A 17,308-nucleotide genomic window follows, 5' to 3' on the forward strand; every position below is an offset into this window, starting at 1 on the left:
GATCTTCCTGGCTCGCTCTCATTATTTTGTTGGCCTCCCGCAGCCTTTATCGGGGCGAAGTTGCAGCCTCCCCCCTCCGGTTTTTGTTGTCTGGAGGCCTGCTGCCAGAGGCTTTTCTCTCTAGGCCTCAGGCGTTTATTTGGTAAATCTGGCCTGTACTGTGATACCGTTCTAGTTCCTTTACTGTTACTGTTACTGTTACTGTTTATATAAAAAATTTAAAAATAATAAGAAGAAGAAGAAGAAAAAAAAAAGAAAAAAAATTTATATACAAATTTTTTTGTATTTATATGTATATACATAGATAACCTTCACATACAAATAGCATAAAAAATTTTTATATATCTGTACATATCATATTATATATATACCTTACTGCCTGTTATCACTGTACATATTAAATTCCAAAAGGGGGAGCGAGCCAGCTCAAACCTCACCCGGCCCTATTCGCAGGCCAATTCCAGGCGAGCCAACCGTCCTTTGCTATTATTATTATTATTATTATTATTATTATTATTATTATTATTATTATTATTATTATTATTATTATTATTATTATTATTATTATTATTATTATTATTATTATTATTATTATTATTATTATTATTATTATTATTATTATTATTATTCAAAATGGCAGGCGACAATCTCTCTAAACGACCTTCCATGAAGGCTATGGCAAAGTCCCACTACTTGCGCAGGCAGGACAAGGAACCTTCCAAGGCCTCCCAACGAGACGCCTTAAGGCGCCATAAGGCGTTGGAAAAGGAGTTTGATAGGCGATCAAGGGAGTCCCGCTCGGGGCCTCCAGCCCTTCCTCCTCCCACTCCCCCCACCTCTACTCAACCTCTTCCCCCTCCAGACCCATCTTCCCTATCTAGGCGCAGTCCACTTCAGGGTCACCTGACCCCTGGACCACCGACCAGACGGACCCCTGAAGCCACCTTTACACCTACGGCTGCTGGTCTGCGCCAGGAAGAACCCTCTACATCTGAGGTTCCAGCCCACATCAAGGCTTGGATGGAATCGGCTATCCGCCAGGGCATTGCGGAGGGCCTGCAGCACATGGCCAGATCAGGCTTCTCTCCACGGGCTCCTGAGCACGACTCTTTATCCATCAGATCCCTTCCACAGCCGGACCCCCCGGTTGGTCAGGTACTCTCTCAGAGGGACAGCCCTCCTCCAGTAGGGGCCCAGGAGGAGGAGGAAGGGGACTTTGGGGACTTCAGGGAAGAGGAAGAGGATTCCCGGATGGGATCCTCCCGTTATAGTGAGCCCCTCTTAGAGGCGGACCTCATGGAGGGGGAGATGTCGGAGGACGAGGGGGCTTCCCCCGACCAACCTGTATTCGGGCGCTGTTCAAGCCACACATGTTTAAATCCCTCCTCTTTAAAGCCAAGAACGTCTCTGGTCTTCTTCCCCAGTCTCCCTCTGTCCTCCCCCTGCCTCAGAGGGACCAGAGGACTCCATTTTCACACAACCAGTGGTGGAGGCTGAGATCATCCCGACCCCACCCATCTTCGTAGACCTAGTAGATAAACAACTTGCTTCCACGGGGGCCCCCCTACACCCTCTAGCCAAGACAAGAGATTCTTTAATCTCGATTCGGCAATGTCTAGTCTTCTAGGCATCCCGGAGGTTGACGATCCCATTGTGGGCCTTGCTTCCTCCTCCACCCCCAGTGAGGCCTTAGAGGCCTTGAAACCTGAGGACAAGCGGACGGAACTGGCGTTGCGCCGGGCCCATCTATCCGACGCTTGGGCCATTAGATCGGCTACGGCTGCCTCATTTTTCACAAGGTCCTCTATCCGCTGGCTCCGGCAGCTGAGAGAGCACGTCCCGCGCCCAATGTGAGAGCGCACCAAGACATAGCGAAACTGGTGGCCGCAGCCGAGTTCTCAGCTGACGCCACCTACCAATCGGTCAAGTTCTCTTCCAGAGCCATAACATCGCATGTCACAGCTCGCCGCCTGCTGTGGCTCAAGCACTGGCAGGCAGATGTTAAAAACAAGGTCAAGCTGGCCACTGCTCCCATCAAGGGAGACAAACTGTTCGGTCCGGCCTTGGAACCCCTGCTGGTCGAGGGCCGCAGCAAGAGGAAGTATCTGCCCTCCCTTTTTCGGAGGTCAGAGACAAGAGGCCCTCAGCCCTTTCGGAGGGGCTTCCCCCGCCCCTTCTACCAACCCCCCTTCCCGCCCAGATACCCGAGACCCCTTCCTTCCGGTCCCAGGATCGCTCGGACTCAGGTGACAGAAGCAGACGGGGTGGCAACTATAAGAGGCCCTTTAGGGGATCGGGGAGAGGCCCTACCGCCGACCCAGATAGAGCCTCCTCCTCCCTCCCCATCGGCGGCCGCCTCAGACACTTCGCCGCCCAATGGGACAAATCCACTTCCGATGCATGGGTTAGGGACACCGTCAGGTTTGGTCTCGCCCTTGAGTTCCGGTCCGCCCCCTCTGATTCCTTCCTGACATCCCCCACCTCAAGGGATCCCGCCAAACGTGCACTAATGGATGCAGCCATCCAACACCTGCTTGACATTCAGGCCATTCAACCCGTTCCACTGGCCCAGAGGGGACGGGGATTCTATTCCCATCTCTTTGTGGTGCCCAAGCATTCTGGGGGATGGAGAGCCATATTGGATTTAAAACGGCTAAACCGCCACCTTATCCAGCGCAAATTCAAAATGCACACCCTGCAATCGATTCTCTTGGGTACCAGGCGGGGAGACTGGTTATCCTCCATAGATCTCTCGGAGGCATACCTGCACATTCCAATCAGGCCCTCTCAGCACAAATTCCTCAGGTTCTGTTATAATAACCTTCACTATCAATACGTGGCCCTCCCCTTTGGTCTGGCCTCGGCCCCCAGGACCTTCACCAAGGTCCTCGCGGCCCTGGCGGCTCACCTCAGGAGCGTCCCCATCCGCCTCCGCTGCTATTTGGACGATATCCTTATTCTCTCCCCATCCAAGACCCAGGCAGTCAGGGATACCAGGGCCACTCTCTCCGCTCTACTGGCACATGGGTTCCTCGTCAATTGGCAAAAGAGTCAACTGACCCCATCCACCCGAATCACCCACTTGGGAGCTATAATCGATTCGGTTACAGAAAAGGTCTTCCTCTCTTCGGAGAGGTTCCTCAGCATTCAAGCTCTGGTCAAACAGATTAGGCGATCAAGGAGGGTGGCGTTACTTGACCTCTCTAAATTATTGGGTAAGATGGTTTCATGCATCTCAATTATCCCCTGGGCCCGTTTACACAGCAGATCCCTTCAGTGGTTCCTGCTCCCATTCCAAAGATCCGGAAGAAGCAACTCCAAGTCCAGAGTCAAGGTGCCTCCAAGGGTCCTCACGTCTCTCCTCTGGTGGACCAACCCCGCCGTCAACAGGGGCCACCTCTTCACGGAACCTCAGCGGCTTACCCTCACCACGGACGCCAGCCTATCCGGTTGGGGCGCTCACATCAATTCGCTCTCGGCTCAGGGCAAGTGGTCGTCGATAGAGCAAAGATGCAGCATCAACTGGCTGGAGCTTCACGCCGTCCACCTGGCCCTGCGCAGCTTCCTCCCCCTAGTTCGCGGACGCCACGTCCTTATTCTCACGGACAACGTCATGGCCAAAGCCCATATCAACAGGCAAGGGGGCACCCAGTTGATGAGGGAGGCCGAGCGTCTCTGCGGTTGGGCAGAATCCAACCTCCTCTCACTAAAAGCCGAACACATCTCCGGAATCTTCAACATCCAGGCAGATTGGCTGAGCAGGGCCACGGTGGACCAAGCAGAATGGCGCCTCCATCCTTCCCTATTCAAGGAGGCGTCCAGAATATTCGGCCTACCGGTGGTGGATCTCTTCGCTTCCCCGTCCAACGCACAGCTTCCACGGTTCTTCTCCAGGTACCCGTCTCACGGGTCGGAGAACCACAATGCACTACGCTGCCCATGGCCCCCAGGGCTCCTATATGCCTTCCCTCCGCTGCTGTTAGTTTCCAGAGTCATACAGAAACTCATCCACAAGAAGGCAGTCCTGCTCCTTTGGCTCCTTATTAGCCCAGGCGACCGTGGTTCACGGACCTCCGCAATCTATCGGTAGCGCCCCCATGGAGAATCCCCCCGGACAGGGTCTCCCTCTCTCAGGGGCCCCTTCTGCATCCGGAGCCTCATTGGCTCCAGTTAGCCGTCTGGAGGTTGAACGGAGCCGTTTGACAAGAGAGAAATTCTCCAGTCAAGTCATCGACACTATTTTGGCCGCTAGGCGACCCTCCACCACACGAATTTATGATGCCACTTGGAAGGGCTTTTGCAAGTGGTGTAGTGGGTCCCAAGTTGACCCCCTCTCCCCCTCTATTGCGCAGGTCCTGGAATTCCTTCAAGAAGGCCTACGTAAAGGGCTTGCACCTAACACCCTGAGGCGGCAGGTCGCTGCCCTCTCAACCGTTGTCTCCTGTGATAACTGCGGTTCCCTTTCTCATCACCCCCAGGTTAGGGCTTTCCTCAGGGGCGCCACCAACTTGTGCCCTCCGACTGTTCACAGGTTCCCCACATGGGACCTCAACAAGGTCCTCATTTCGCTTACAAGACACCCGTTTGAACCTCTGAGGAGTCCTCCTTCAATTTCTAACTTTTAAGGTAGTTTTTCTAGTGGCTATTACTTCTGCTCGCCGAGTCTCGGAAATAGCAGCATTGTCAATCAGGAACGATCTATGCGTGTTCCACGCTGATCGGGTGGTCCTTCGCCCCGACCCCACCTTCTTACCCAAGGTTAACTCACTCTTCTACAGGTCACAGGAACTAGTTCTCCCCAACTTTTGCCCCAGACCCTCGAGGGACAGGGAAATCCTTTGGCACACCCTAGATGTTAGACGGGCCTTGCGCATATACATTAAGCGCACACAACCCCTGAGAAGATCAGAATCCCTCTTCCTCTCCTTTCAGCCCAGGACGCTGGGGCTCAAAGTCTCTCCCTCAACCATCAGTCGCTGGATCAGGGCGACTATCGCCAGGTGCTACCTATCACAATCTCTGCCCGCACCTGGTGGAATAACCGCTCATTCCACCAGGAGTGCAACTACTTCGGCGGCTTGGGCCACGCAAGCCCCAATTGTTGACATTTGTCGGGCAGCCACCTGGACATCTCCGTCCCCATTCATCAGGCATTACAAAATAGACGTATATGCCTCAGCGGAGGCCTCGTTTGGCCGACGAGTCCTACAGAGGGTCATCAGTGACCCGGAGGGGCTTCCGGCCCAGACGGAGTCCCACCCGTAGGACAGCCAAGCTTTGGTATGTCCCACTCTCTGGCTGCTCCGAGCGGCTCGAGGGAGAATGGGCATTGGTTCTTACCTGATACGCCCCTTCTCGGCGAGTCGCGAGGAGCATCCAGCCCCACCCTAGCTCCGTCTGGTGGGGACTCTTGTTTCAGCCAAGGAGCCAATAGTTGATTAGAAGGACTTAATAACCTTTCTTCTCGTTATCGCAAAAACTGGGGGAACGCTGCGTGGAGTCACGTGAGGGGCGGAGCGTTTCCTCAGCTAAAGCTCAGCCTGCAAGAAGAAGACTCAGAAGCACATCCCACTCTCTGGATGCTCCTCGTGGCTCGCCGAGAAGGGGCGTATCAGGTAAGAACCAACGCCCATTTTCTGAGAAGTCTCAGGTTAATAAGCTCTGCTGGGCCCTTTTGACCAGTGCTGCAATGTGAGCACCCCAGGTCAGGTCCTCTTTTATGGTAACACCCAGAAACTTAAAACTGGCCACTTGTTCCACTCGGTCTCCATTGATGAGCAAGGGCTGGATATTTGATCTGTTCCTTCCATAGTCCACTATAAGCTCCTTGGTCTTGTTGGTGTTGAGGACCAAGTTATTGTCTCCACACCACGAAAGCAACAGGTCCACCTCATCTCGATAGGCAGACTCTTCCCCCCCGGAGGTGAGTCCCACCACTGTTGTATCATCTGCAAATTTAGCAATAGTATTACTAGCATGAGTGGGAATGCAGTCATGCACATAAAGAGTATAGAGTAAGGGACTCAACACGCAACCCTGTGGTGTACCAGTGTTAAGAATAAGGGCTGAAGAGGTATGATTACCTAACCTGACCCTCTGAGCGGCCAGACAGGAAATCTATAATCCAAAGGCAGATTGAATAAGAAAAGCCAAGGTCCAGAAGTTTAGACACTAGTCTGGAAGAATTGTGTTAAATGCAGAACTAAAATTTAGTTTTAAGCAATTTGGCTTAAATTTTTTTAATTTTTAATCAGTTCTCTCCTAGGTTTAAAGAGAAATTTATTTTTGAACCTGAATGAATATTACATTGCAGTCACATTAAATTAGTGTTTATAGCAAGTATTTAGTGCGCTCTCTCAAAATAATTGGTCTTGATTGCTGATTGTTTTCTATAAACAGAGACTAAGGCATGATGTGGAAAGACGACCAAGCAGATCAAGCCATTCTTCAAAAGAAGAAGTCAATTCTGAGGAATATGGTTCAGATCGTGAAACAGGCAGTAGTGGTTCATCTGATGCAGGAAATACTGAAAATGAAGAAGAGGAGGAGGAAGAGGAAGGAATGGAGGAGGAGGAGGAGGAGGAAGAAGAAGAGGAGGAGGAAGAAGAGGAAGATGATGATGGAGAGGAAGAAGAGGAAGTAGAAGAAGATGGAGATGATGAGGAAGAAGAGTATGATCAAGATGAAAGAGATCAGAAGGAGGGAAATGATTATGATACACGAAGTGAAGCTAGTGACTCTGATTCTGAATCTGCATCTTTTACTGATGCATCAGTCAGAACAGGTTCAGGCTCAGATATATCAGGTAAGAAAGGCTGTTATCTCTTTATATCCTGTCAGCTCAATTCAATAATTTGAGCTAAAATACTAAGTTTGTTATGAATAGTAGGGACAGAAAAACATGGATAACACAATGGCAGACTTTAGTATTTTCCATCCAAGAACTGGATTTACAAGCCAGTCTGAAGAATGAAGCATAAAGCATAAGATTCTGCTGTGCAGTTACTTATTTTCTCCATAATTCTATATTTTAAAGAATTTCTATTAGCAAGGAAAATTCTTCAAATCAGAATGTAGTCCAAATTTTGAATACTATAACAGACAAAATGAGCTAAGATTGAAATCTATATTTTCCACCAGTATAACAGTTAGTAAAGGTTTCAGTGAAAATAAAGATTAACCAAATAGTTCCAAGATAACTTGGGAGTAAATGTGGTCCTAAATCGGGTTTGTGTAGTCTTGGAACATTTTCTCGAGGTCATCAGAACTACTACCAGTTTGGAGGATTTACTTCCAGAAGGCATTGGATTTGTAAATTTTGGGGGCGAAATTAATATGGTCCCAAGGAGAACGGAGCATTAAATATTTTCCTGAATATCTAATCCTGAATCAATTAGATTTGTTCAGTCTATTGGTCATATATGTAACAGTCAGTTAATGATCACTAATTCAGAGAATTGTGTTTGAAGTTACTACAGTGCTGAACAATGTATAACTGGTCCCCAAAGTTCTGGCTATTTCAGCTGCACTGGTAAACCTCCCCAATCCAGTAACAGCCAACACAGGTTGTGCTCATGTCATACTTTGCTGGCCATCCACGAACCCTGCCCCTCTCAGCAGCAGCCACATACTTATCCACCAGCCTTCTTGCAAGCCATCTGGAACTTGCAATTTCCTACCATTCCCCATTGATTTTGCATCTTGGAAGCTGGCAGGAAGGTACAAGAAGATCCTTGTTTAACGACCCATGGTCCTCACTTAATGATAGCAATGGGGATTACCAGGACTACCAATGCAGTCAAATGACTGCACTTTACCACTGCATTACTTTCAATGGAACTTAAACCTACATTTTCCAGCAGTAAACAGACTAGTAAAGGTCTCTGTGAGAATAAAAAGAAAGCAAATAGCAAAGATCTAGCTGTTTTAAAATCTGTAAAGCAAATAATTTTTTAAAATAGTTACAATCATTAAGTGACCATTACTAGATACTTTGTTCTGGACATGCATTTACCCCTTCCTATTTTATATAAACAATATAATTGGAATAATCACACATGATAAATGATTTGGTTGCATTCTGGGATTTAGTCTCAACTAGCTGAATGCAGTTTAATATATCAGTCATTAATTTTGCTTTGGAGAGAAAAGATCTAAATGTTTACAGTGGAAAGATTACATAGACATCTGCTATACTCTCTGTTGTTCTGAAATATTTGTTTTGTTAAATATTTCTGATGAAGAATCTGCAGCAATTATAAAGGACTTTCCTATATGATTCTGTTATTCAGATATTGCCAATGGTTCTTTTAGTCATGCAAATGAGGCAACTACAGTAAATTAGTATGTATGGATTGGGACCTAACTTAGGTTTGCAACTATATTTATAAATAAGAGTATGCATTACATTTATAACTGAAACACTGTATTGTTGATCTCCAAATGAAAGTTAATGGTCTCTTTTTTTAAACCTTGAGCAGCATCCCTCACATAGACACTCTAGACCTAGAGATTTCCCTGAGCTTCAAATATACAGTAGCTTTGACAGGCAGTGTTTCTGTTCAGACCAAGATGTCTAAACTTCTGATATTTTGGGAACTGTTGTCACAGTTGTCTGAATTCTGGCCCAATATAGTCAACTATATACTAAATATTTATATATTTGTATGTATGTATGTATGTATATATGTATATATATCTATGTATATATGTATTTGTTTTCTTATACGTATATATATAGTAATTTTTCATTTGAACCTTTAAAATACTGCTATTGCTTATTTTTATTATCTTAGATGAGAAAAAGAAGGCCAGGAAAAGAGCTAGAGGCATCTCTCCGATTGTTTTTGATAGAAGTGGAAGCTCTGCATCAGAATCATATGCAGGTATTTTGTAATTGCTTATCTTTATTGATATGATCTGTAGCAAACCCTTGAAATACATTGGTAAAAATAAACTGTAGGCCATAATAGGTGTGGGACATAGAGCTGAAATGATATAGTTAGTTTTTCTGGCATGTTCTGTGTGAATAATTTGATAAAGTGGGCTTTCTTATGTTAATTCTATTATGTTGCTTAAATGGAAATTTCACTTTTTTAAACTTGGAAGATGATGATTCATTGACTAGTTTTCTCTATAGAAAACTGGCCTGGCAAATGAAACCCAAAAATGGACAACTAAAACAAAAGAAAAAATCAAATTCAAATTCTCGTGCACATTGAGAAGCATTCTTTTTGTGTGTGGGGGTCCGCATAGGAGGAATCATTTATCATGAATGAAAATAGTATGTTAAAAGATTGTAGAATTTGTATCGTATCTCTATTAAGGCTCAATCTGAACAAATGTACTTTGGCTAAATACAGGTTCAGAAAAGAAGCATGAGAAATTATCATCTTCCGTTCGTGCTGTCCAAAAAGGTATAATTTAAATTTGAACTTCTTAATGCATGCATTTATTGCCAGCTATTGTATTGACTTTGTTGATTATACAGCAGATAAAATAATGTTCTGATGTACAGTAAAATGCATACTAGTGAATAATTCAAATTATTTGCATGAGGTTTTTAATGGAAAAAACAATATTTCATCACTGGATTAGCAGGCAAATAAGCAATCTAATTCTTTTACAAACAAGTTTTTTCTGGTTAAGACTATACATGTTGGCTATTACAAATAAAAATATCAGAACATTATTAATGCTGCATTGGCTTCTACCTTGAATAGCTTATTTTGCTTTTAAAGTTTAGCACTGCATGGTATGAACATCTGCATTTGGTGGGATTGAGTCATTCATTCATTTGAAGCGCACAGATTGTCTGATTGAATTTTAGAGCTTCCTTTTATTAAGAAGGAATTCATGGGATTACATTGCACATGGCCTAATAGAGGCCATTCTTGCCATTGCAACTGCTAGACTTTGTACTCCAGATCCTATAAATATAATTTAGGGAGTCCTCGAGTTACGATCACAATTGAGCCAAAAAATTTCATTGCTAAGCAAGACAGTTGAGTTTTTGCCCCTTTTTCTATCTTTTTTGTCACAATTATTAAAGGAATCACTGCAGTTGGTAGGTTAGTTAAGAGCTGTTAAGGTAGTAACAGAGTTTTTAATTAAATCTGGCTTTCCCTTTGCTTGTCAGAAAGTCATGAAAGATGATCACATAATCCCAGGATATTGCAAATGTTATAACACAAGCCAGTGGGCAAGCATCCAAATTTTCATCAGGTGTCACGGGGATGCTACAATGGTCATAGGTGTGAAAAATGATAAGTCACACTTGTCAGTAATATTGTAATTTTAAACAGTCACTTAACAAATGGTTGTAAGTTGTGAACTATCTGTATTTAAGTTTTCTTGGCAAGTAAAGTTTATCTAACACAGTTACCTCTTTTTGTTTTTTCCTTCCAGACCAAACTAGCAAACTTAAGTATATTCTCCAAGATGCACGATTTTTTCTTATAAAAAGTAACAACCATGAAAATGTCTCTCTTGCCAAAGCTAAGGTATGTTGAATTTCTGTGAAGTCAATTACATATGCAAAGTATAGAATCAGATAAATTGCTTTTCTTTTGAATTATTTAATTTTATTTTTGATTAAATATAAATATAATTACTAAAACAAATGCAAAATAAAATATATGTATTTTTTTGTAGATAATTTAATTATTTCTTCATTGCCTCATCTAAAATGGGAGTAATATTTTTCCCACAGCCACATGCTTCAGATTACTTCATTCAACCACCAGAAGTCATGGGAACTTGGTGGTAATGTTACCAGAATGAGTAATAACGAAAGTTTTGTTCCTGTTCTCCCTCCCCCCAAATATTTTGTAGATTTTGTGTAAAATTGATGCTTTAGCCTTCCGAGAGCCATGATACACATATTCAAGAGCTTAAATTTTACAAATGTACTGCTGAAAAAATCACAATTTTGATTTTTCAAATCCTAAAAATATGTATGTTTTCTTGAAGAAAGCAAAAAAGATCTGTAGAAGTTACAGGCAAACTATTAGAAATAATGAACTAGTATCTTGTCTGTTGTACTTTTTGTCTTTATTTTTGTACTGTGTAGAACAGGGGTGGGCAAACTACGGCCCACGGGCCACATCCGGCCCGTTGGTCTTTTTAATCCGGCCCACCGAAGATTGGTCCGTATGTAACCGCGGCCACTTTTCGGCTGCTTTCAGACGCATCGAGAGGAGGCGGTTGAGGCGGAGGGCGGGCGGCAGAGAGCGAGCAGGGCGCCTGGTGGGCTTGTCAGGCGGAGCAGGAAACGGCAGGAGCCCGGCGGAGCAAAGAGAGCTGAAACCTGTTGAGGTCTCGCCGCAGTCCCTTCGAGGGGAGAGTAGCCACTGAGCTGGGAGGAGCGCGGGATGCTGCCGGCTCGCCTCCCCGCCCCTCCGTCGTGACTGCGGGAGAAGGATCCCCGGCGCTGCCCTTGCGGCCAGCACCGATGGAGCCCCGCTTGATTTTGCCTGAGCCGTGTTTGATTTGGAAGGGGGCGCGGGAGGCAGCGCCAAAGGAGCGCTCTGGGGTTCGGCCAACCGCCCGCTGAGCAGCTCCGGGCTCCCCACCGCGGCCGGCAGACCTTGGGGCTGCGCTCCGGAACCCAGCGCCACGGGACGGCGAAGCGAGCGGCGGGAAGAGGCGTGTCGAAGCTGCAGCGGCCGGCTCAGATCTTTGGATTCCCCGGGACCAAGAGATCTGAGCCGGCTGTTGCAGCTTCGACAGGCCTCTTCCCGACGCTCGGCTCAGCGGAGCCCCGAGCACCACCAGCGGCGAAGAGCACGAGAAGCACAACGGGGTCACGGGAAGAGCTGCGCCCCAAGGAGCGACTGGCGGCCGGAGCGGCCAGGACTGGCAGTGGCGGTGAGGGCCCGACCTGCACGGGGCTGGGGCGGTTTTCTCCGTGCCTGGCTTCGGAGGCGGCCCGCCGTGCGCTTTTGGGCATCTGGCTCGCTGTGCCCTGGGCGCGCCTTTCCTCGCCTCTCAGCCAGCAGCAACAGCAGCAGCTCCCGCCGCCGCCGCCTCCTTCCTCCCTAACGCCCACTGTTGTGATGCGTATTCCCGTGAGACCTGAGCACCAGCAGGCGCTTCACACCTCCCTCCACGGCCATCCCCTGCGGTAAGATGGGAGAGAACAGCGGCGCCCTCAGCGCGCCGGTGCCGGGACCACGCAGCCGGACTGAGGCGTGCTCGGTGGTGGACATCCTGGCTGGGCGGAGCGGGCAGGTCCTGGGAGAGGCGCGCAGATGTTTTCTGCCGAGCGGGCTTCCCAAGTGCCTGGGAGGACTCGCGGTTTAACGGCAAAAGCGGCGGCGGGCGCTGGGCGGGCGGGGGGAAAGGCAGGCGAAAGTCCCCCACACACACAACACCTCGGCAAGCGCTTTGCAGGGTTAGCCAGCAGTTTCTCGCAAGAGACTGAAGGCCGGTCTGCTCCCCCCAATTAGACGTTGGCTCAAGAGGGAGAGTCAGCCCTGCTACTAATTGGTGGTTCACAGTTTATCCGTGGGCACCGGAGGAGTTATGTTTTGGGGGTGGGCGTTTATTTATTTTTTATCTTATAAGTGGCCAACTTGTGTAAACTGAGGGAGTACATTCATACACACACACACACACAGTCGTTTATTCGTAGCGGAAGACTCTATCTATAATGGCCTTTTATAAAATTGGTTTGGCCCTCGAACGCAGATCTGATTTTCCATGTGGCCCCCGACAGAAATTAATTGCCCACCCCTGGTGTAGAACAACTGCCCCCAACCTTTTTGGCACTGGTTTCATGAAAAACAATTTTTCCATGGATTGGTGGGGGGAGGGGAATTGTTTCAGTTTCACTTGCCTGCCCACCAGTCACCTCCAGTTCTTAACAATACATAGACTTGCATTGTTCCATGGTCCAGGAATTGGGAACCCCTGGTATAGAAGGAAAGAAGAATGTAACAGGCTGGTTTAAAATGACTTTAAATTTAGTGAATGTTATCTGTAGATTACTGAGAACGTGAGTATTTCTGATTTTTTTTCCAAATTTTGTTTTGCATGTATTAATATATAAAGCTTTCCTAGATGGACTATATACGCTTGTTTGTTCTTTTGGTTAATAGCTTTTCTTTTAATGACTCAGACAGATATCTGTCTTGGATCTGTTATCTGGATTTGGAAATTGCAGGCATAGAAACTGAGGCCTTCTTCATAGAAAACATATGCTGTTGTTGACTATATTCCAAAATCTTATTGAACTTGAACACATCAGATAGTTTTTGGTTTATAAATTATTTGCTCATTTCTCCATAGGGTGTTTGGTCAACCCTTCCAGTCAATGAGAAAAAGCTCAATGCTGCCTTCAGATCAGCAAGAAGTGTGATCTTGATATTTTCTGTAAGAGAGAGTGGAAAATTCCAAGGTAAGTGCAGGGAGTCCTCGACTTACAACCAGAATTGAGCCCCAGATTTCTGTTGTTAAGCAAGACAGTTGTTAAAGTAGCTTTGCCCCATTTTATGACTTTTCTTGCCACTGTTGCTAAGTGAATCACTACAGTTGTTAAATTAGTCAGTCGTTAAATGAATCTCTCTTCCCTGTTGACTTTGCTTGTCAGAAGGTCATAAAAGGTGATCTCATGACCCCACGACACGGCAATCATCATAAATATGAGCCATTGCGAATTTTGATCATGTGGCCATAGAATGCTCCAACTGTCGTAAGTGTGAAAAATGGTGATAAGTCACTTTTTTCAACGCTGTTGTAACTTCCAACAGTCACGAAATGAATGGTTGTAAGTCAAGGGCTACCTGTAAAAGGAATACTTGCATTCATAAATCAAAAATTATTTGGATAAGTAGCCTCATCACACTTTTTAAATTCTTACAGGATTTGCAAGGCTTGCTTCTGAATCTCACCATGGAGGGTCTCCCATACATTGGGTGCTACCTGCAGGAATGAATGCAAAAATGCTGGGAGGAGTATTTAAGATAGATTGGATATGCAGGTAAAATAGGTGGAAATTAGAAAATAAAAGTGTGGTTGGATAGGCTATTTGTTATAGAACAAATATATAATACTTATGTGGCAAGTTATATCTGCATGCCAGAACCTCATTAGACTTGTCTTAAACAAAACAAACAAACAAAAAACCAGTAATGTCAGTTCTAGTTAGTACTTTGATGAGAGACCACCAGGATATATCTTAGAGCTATTGTAGACCTGGATCTTTTATGGCCCGCAGGCCACATCCAGCCCATGGGCTGTCCCTGTCCAGCCCATGGCATTGACTTGGAAAAATTAATTGCTTACCTCTGTGCTATAGGATCAAATGGGAAGTTGAGAAACGTCTTAGGAAACAATGGTGTGAAAAATATCTGTATTGATATCAATATGATATAGGAAAACAATGATAATGTAGGTGCCAAGAGTTGAGTCTATCTCAAGAGAAACTTGACTTTGAGTATAATATTAAAAGATAAAATTATTTCAATCACCTGGAGGTCCATATTTTGATGCATCAAATTCAGGGATTCCAATATCCTATTTTTCTTCCATATAATTCTTCTGCTGTGGTTTTTGTTTTAAGATATTTACAGATTCTAAATTACTGCTTATTCTTACAGTCTTATGTGTCTTCTATTGATGATGGGTGGCTTCCTTTCCTTGGATTTTGAAATCGCATTAAGTGTAAAATGGAAAGAGAAGCCAATAGTTGCTTTTCCTTCTTCCAATGGGAAGTTGTGCTAGAAATGGGACTCTGAGATTTTAAGAAACATTATTTAAACATTAAATATTGTGTGTTTTATCCCTTTCAGTTTAGTAAGGATTAGAATGCCTTCCATTTTGTTCCAAAGCCTGGAATCACTTCAGTTTTTTTTACTAGAAATATAAATGAAAATAGTGCAACCTAATTGAACCAGATTTCAAAAATTGTGTAGAGGATTTTATTAGTAATGATAAATAAGTTTGCCAAAAGTAAGCTTGGAATTTGATTCTAAAAAATAATTTCCTCATAGACTTTCTCCAAACCAAGTAGAATGTTTAGTTCTCTGAAAATCAAACCTGAACCTATTTCAGAATATTAACCTTTCTGATTGATTGTTATGGAAAAAGTTCATTAATGGTCAACAATCAACAGCTTTATGGCACATAATCATGATTGATTATGAATGATTAGATTGACAGAAGAACAATACTGATCATTTCCTGGCTTCTCCCATAGCATCCAATTTATTCTATTCTAGACTTTTCCCCTTCTTTTCCTGCCTTGTTTAACTTTGTGGGTGGCAGATATGAGGAGCACTGGATCAAAAAGTCTATTGTTATGTAATTCATATAGGGAAAATTACATTTTTATCACTCTGCTTCCTTTGTTGCCAAAGCAAGGATATGGATGAAGGGATTTGTGAAAATTGGATAGGAAGGAAAAATAAAGGAAAGCTTAAATTACCTGCCTTAAGAATTTTTTAATCAGAACTGAAGACAAATTTTGGAGATTGTAATATTTGCTTTGTTGAGGTGAACATTATGATCCCATGGGATAGCCTCTAAACTTTGCTTCATTCATTAGATCCATTGCTAGTGGGATTCTCGTATTTTTAATTTATACTTCATTATATGAGAAAGTGTGTCATCATATTTTTAGGCGTGAATTGCCATTCACAAAATCTGCTCACCTGACGAATCCTTGGAATGAACATAAGCCTGTAAAGATTGGACGTGATGGACAGGTTTGTCAACTGCCTTTGACTGCTCTTCAAAACATTAATCCCAGTATTTTAAAATATTCTTAATAGATTTTTTTTACTAAGTACTGCACTCAAAGCATGACCACACCAATTAGTGATAGAAATCCCTGCAGTTCCAATTGCCATTGTTAAATGAATCCTATAGTTGTTAGATGAGGCAACTTCCCACCTACTTCTTTCAACCAAAGTCACTGGAGAAGCTGGCAGGAAGTTGCAAGTTTCAGGCTTGCAAACAGATAAGTGGCAGCAATTAGGTGAAGGAAAGGGCAATGGGGTACTGGTGAAGGCTGGAGTGTGTGTGTGCAAGGTGCAGGTGGGGAGCATGTACAAGAGTATGTGAGAAACACTATGCAGGTTGGAGGATGTGCAAAAGGTTCCATACGGGTTAAGGAGGAAGTGTGGGTCAAGGAGAGTGTCTTGAATTGTGTGAGAGGCGGGCACAGTGTTAGGACAGAGGAGCTAAATGAGGAGACTTACTGAACAACTTGTGATCTTCTCTGCCTTTCCCATTCATTTTCTGGAGAAGTTGGACAGGAAGACTGCAAATGTGAGTCACATGATTGCAGGTACTTGGCAACTAGAAATGTAAATGGGTTGCTAAGCACTCAGATTGTGATCACATATCTTCAAGTTCTGGGATAGCCAAAACTCCAAGGATTGCTGTAACCATCATTTTTCAGCATTGTCATGGCTTAAAATAATTACTGACTGGTCATAGGTCAGGGACTACCTGTAATTATACACCTGCCTTGATCCATGTCTTTTGTTAATTTCACTAAAATCACTACAACATATGCAACTTAATGAACCTGTTAAGCTTTCACGTGTTCCTTAAATAAGGCATTAGCATTCATACAAAGCACTCAATTAGTCTTAGAACGAAACCTTATAATTAAAAATTGAGTCCTTTGTGTGGGCTCTGATATGAATTTATAACATCAGTATTTAATTGTTACAGGAAATTGAGCTTGAATGTGGAACCCAACTTTGTCTCCTATTCCCTCCTGATGAAAGTATTGACTTGTATCAAGTCATTCATAAAATGCGTCATAAGAGAAGAATGCACTCTCAACCCCGGTCAAGAGGACGTCCATCCCGTCGAGAGCCACTCCGAGATGTGGGAAGGTTAGAAACATTCTTTGGACTGATAATAGGCACATGTGTCAGAATAACGTGATGGAGGAATATGATTCATCAAAAAGCTTTCCCTGCAATCAAGAAGAGAGAAAATCCTCACATCAAGCTGCATGGACGGGTTTGTGGCTTCATTGAGGATTTCACATTGTCCCTCTCCCCCAGTTTGTCACTTTCAAGAGGAAAATGGGGACATTTTGCTTACACAGAAAAGTTTGTGTCAATCTAGTTTTTTAGTCAATTGTAGGTAAGCCAATTTTTTTCAAGACCAGGTTAGGTGGAGGAAAATCAAGTTTGTGTGTTCCAAAATGTGTTAATATCTTGTAAAAGCCTTTTCTTTCAGGTGTATCTCTGGATAAGCCTTGTCAAATATGGGACTTTTATCAGGATCACTTATAATTTTGCAGAAGATGGTCGCCTCATTTTGAGGATAAAATATTTATAATATT

The 17,308-nt window shown here is 44.4% G+C and overlaps 1 protein-coding gene across 2 annotated transcripts in view; it reads left to right on the plus strand.

The window, feature by feature from the left end:
- Positions 1-17,308, plus strand: part of YTHDC1 (YTH N6-methyladenosine RNA binding protein C1) — a 43,393-nt gene that overhangs the window by 15,705 nt on the left and 10,380 nt on the right. Inside the window, exons 4-11 of one of the 2 annotated variants that reach the window (XM_026686523.2) lie at positions 6,400-6,805; positions 8,796-8,885; positions 9,363-9,416; positions 10,408-10,502; positions 13,291-13,399; positions 13,864-13,981; positions 15,623-15,707; positions 16,684-16,850. In XM_026686523.2, the coding sequence (XP_026542308.1) occupies positions 6,400-6,805; positions 8,796-8,885; positions 9,363-9,416; positions 10,408-10,502; positions 13,291-13,399; positions 13,864-13,981; positions 15,623-15,707; positions 16,684-16,850 (1,124 nt within the window). The remainder of the gene's footprint in view (positions 1-6,399; positions 6,806-8,795; positions 8,886-9,362; positions 9,417-10,407; positions 10,503-13,290; positions 13,400-13,863; positions 13,982-15,622; positions 15,708-16,683; positions 16,851-17,308) is intronic. The other variant, XM_026686525.2, reaches the window with a different exon arrangement.

This window comes from Notechis scutatus, chromosome Z (genome assembly GCF_049901735.1).
Source record: "Notechis scutatus isolate UNSWTSFEM ecotype Mainland chromosome Z, rNotScu1.2, whole genome shotgun sequence".
Lineage (NCBI taxonomy): Eukaryota > Metazoa > Chordata > Lepidosauria > Squamata > Elapidae > Notechis > Notechis scutatus.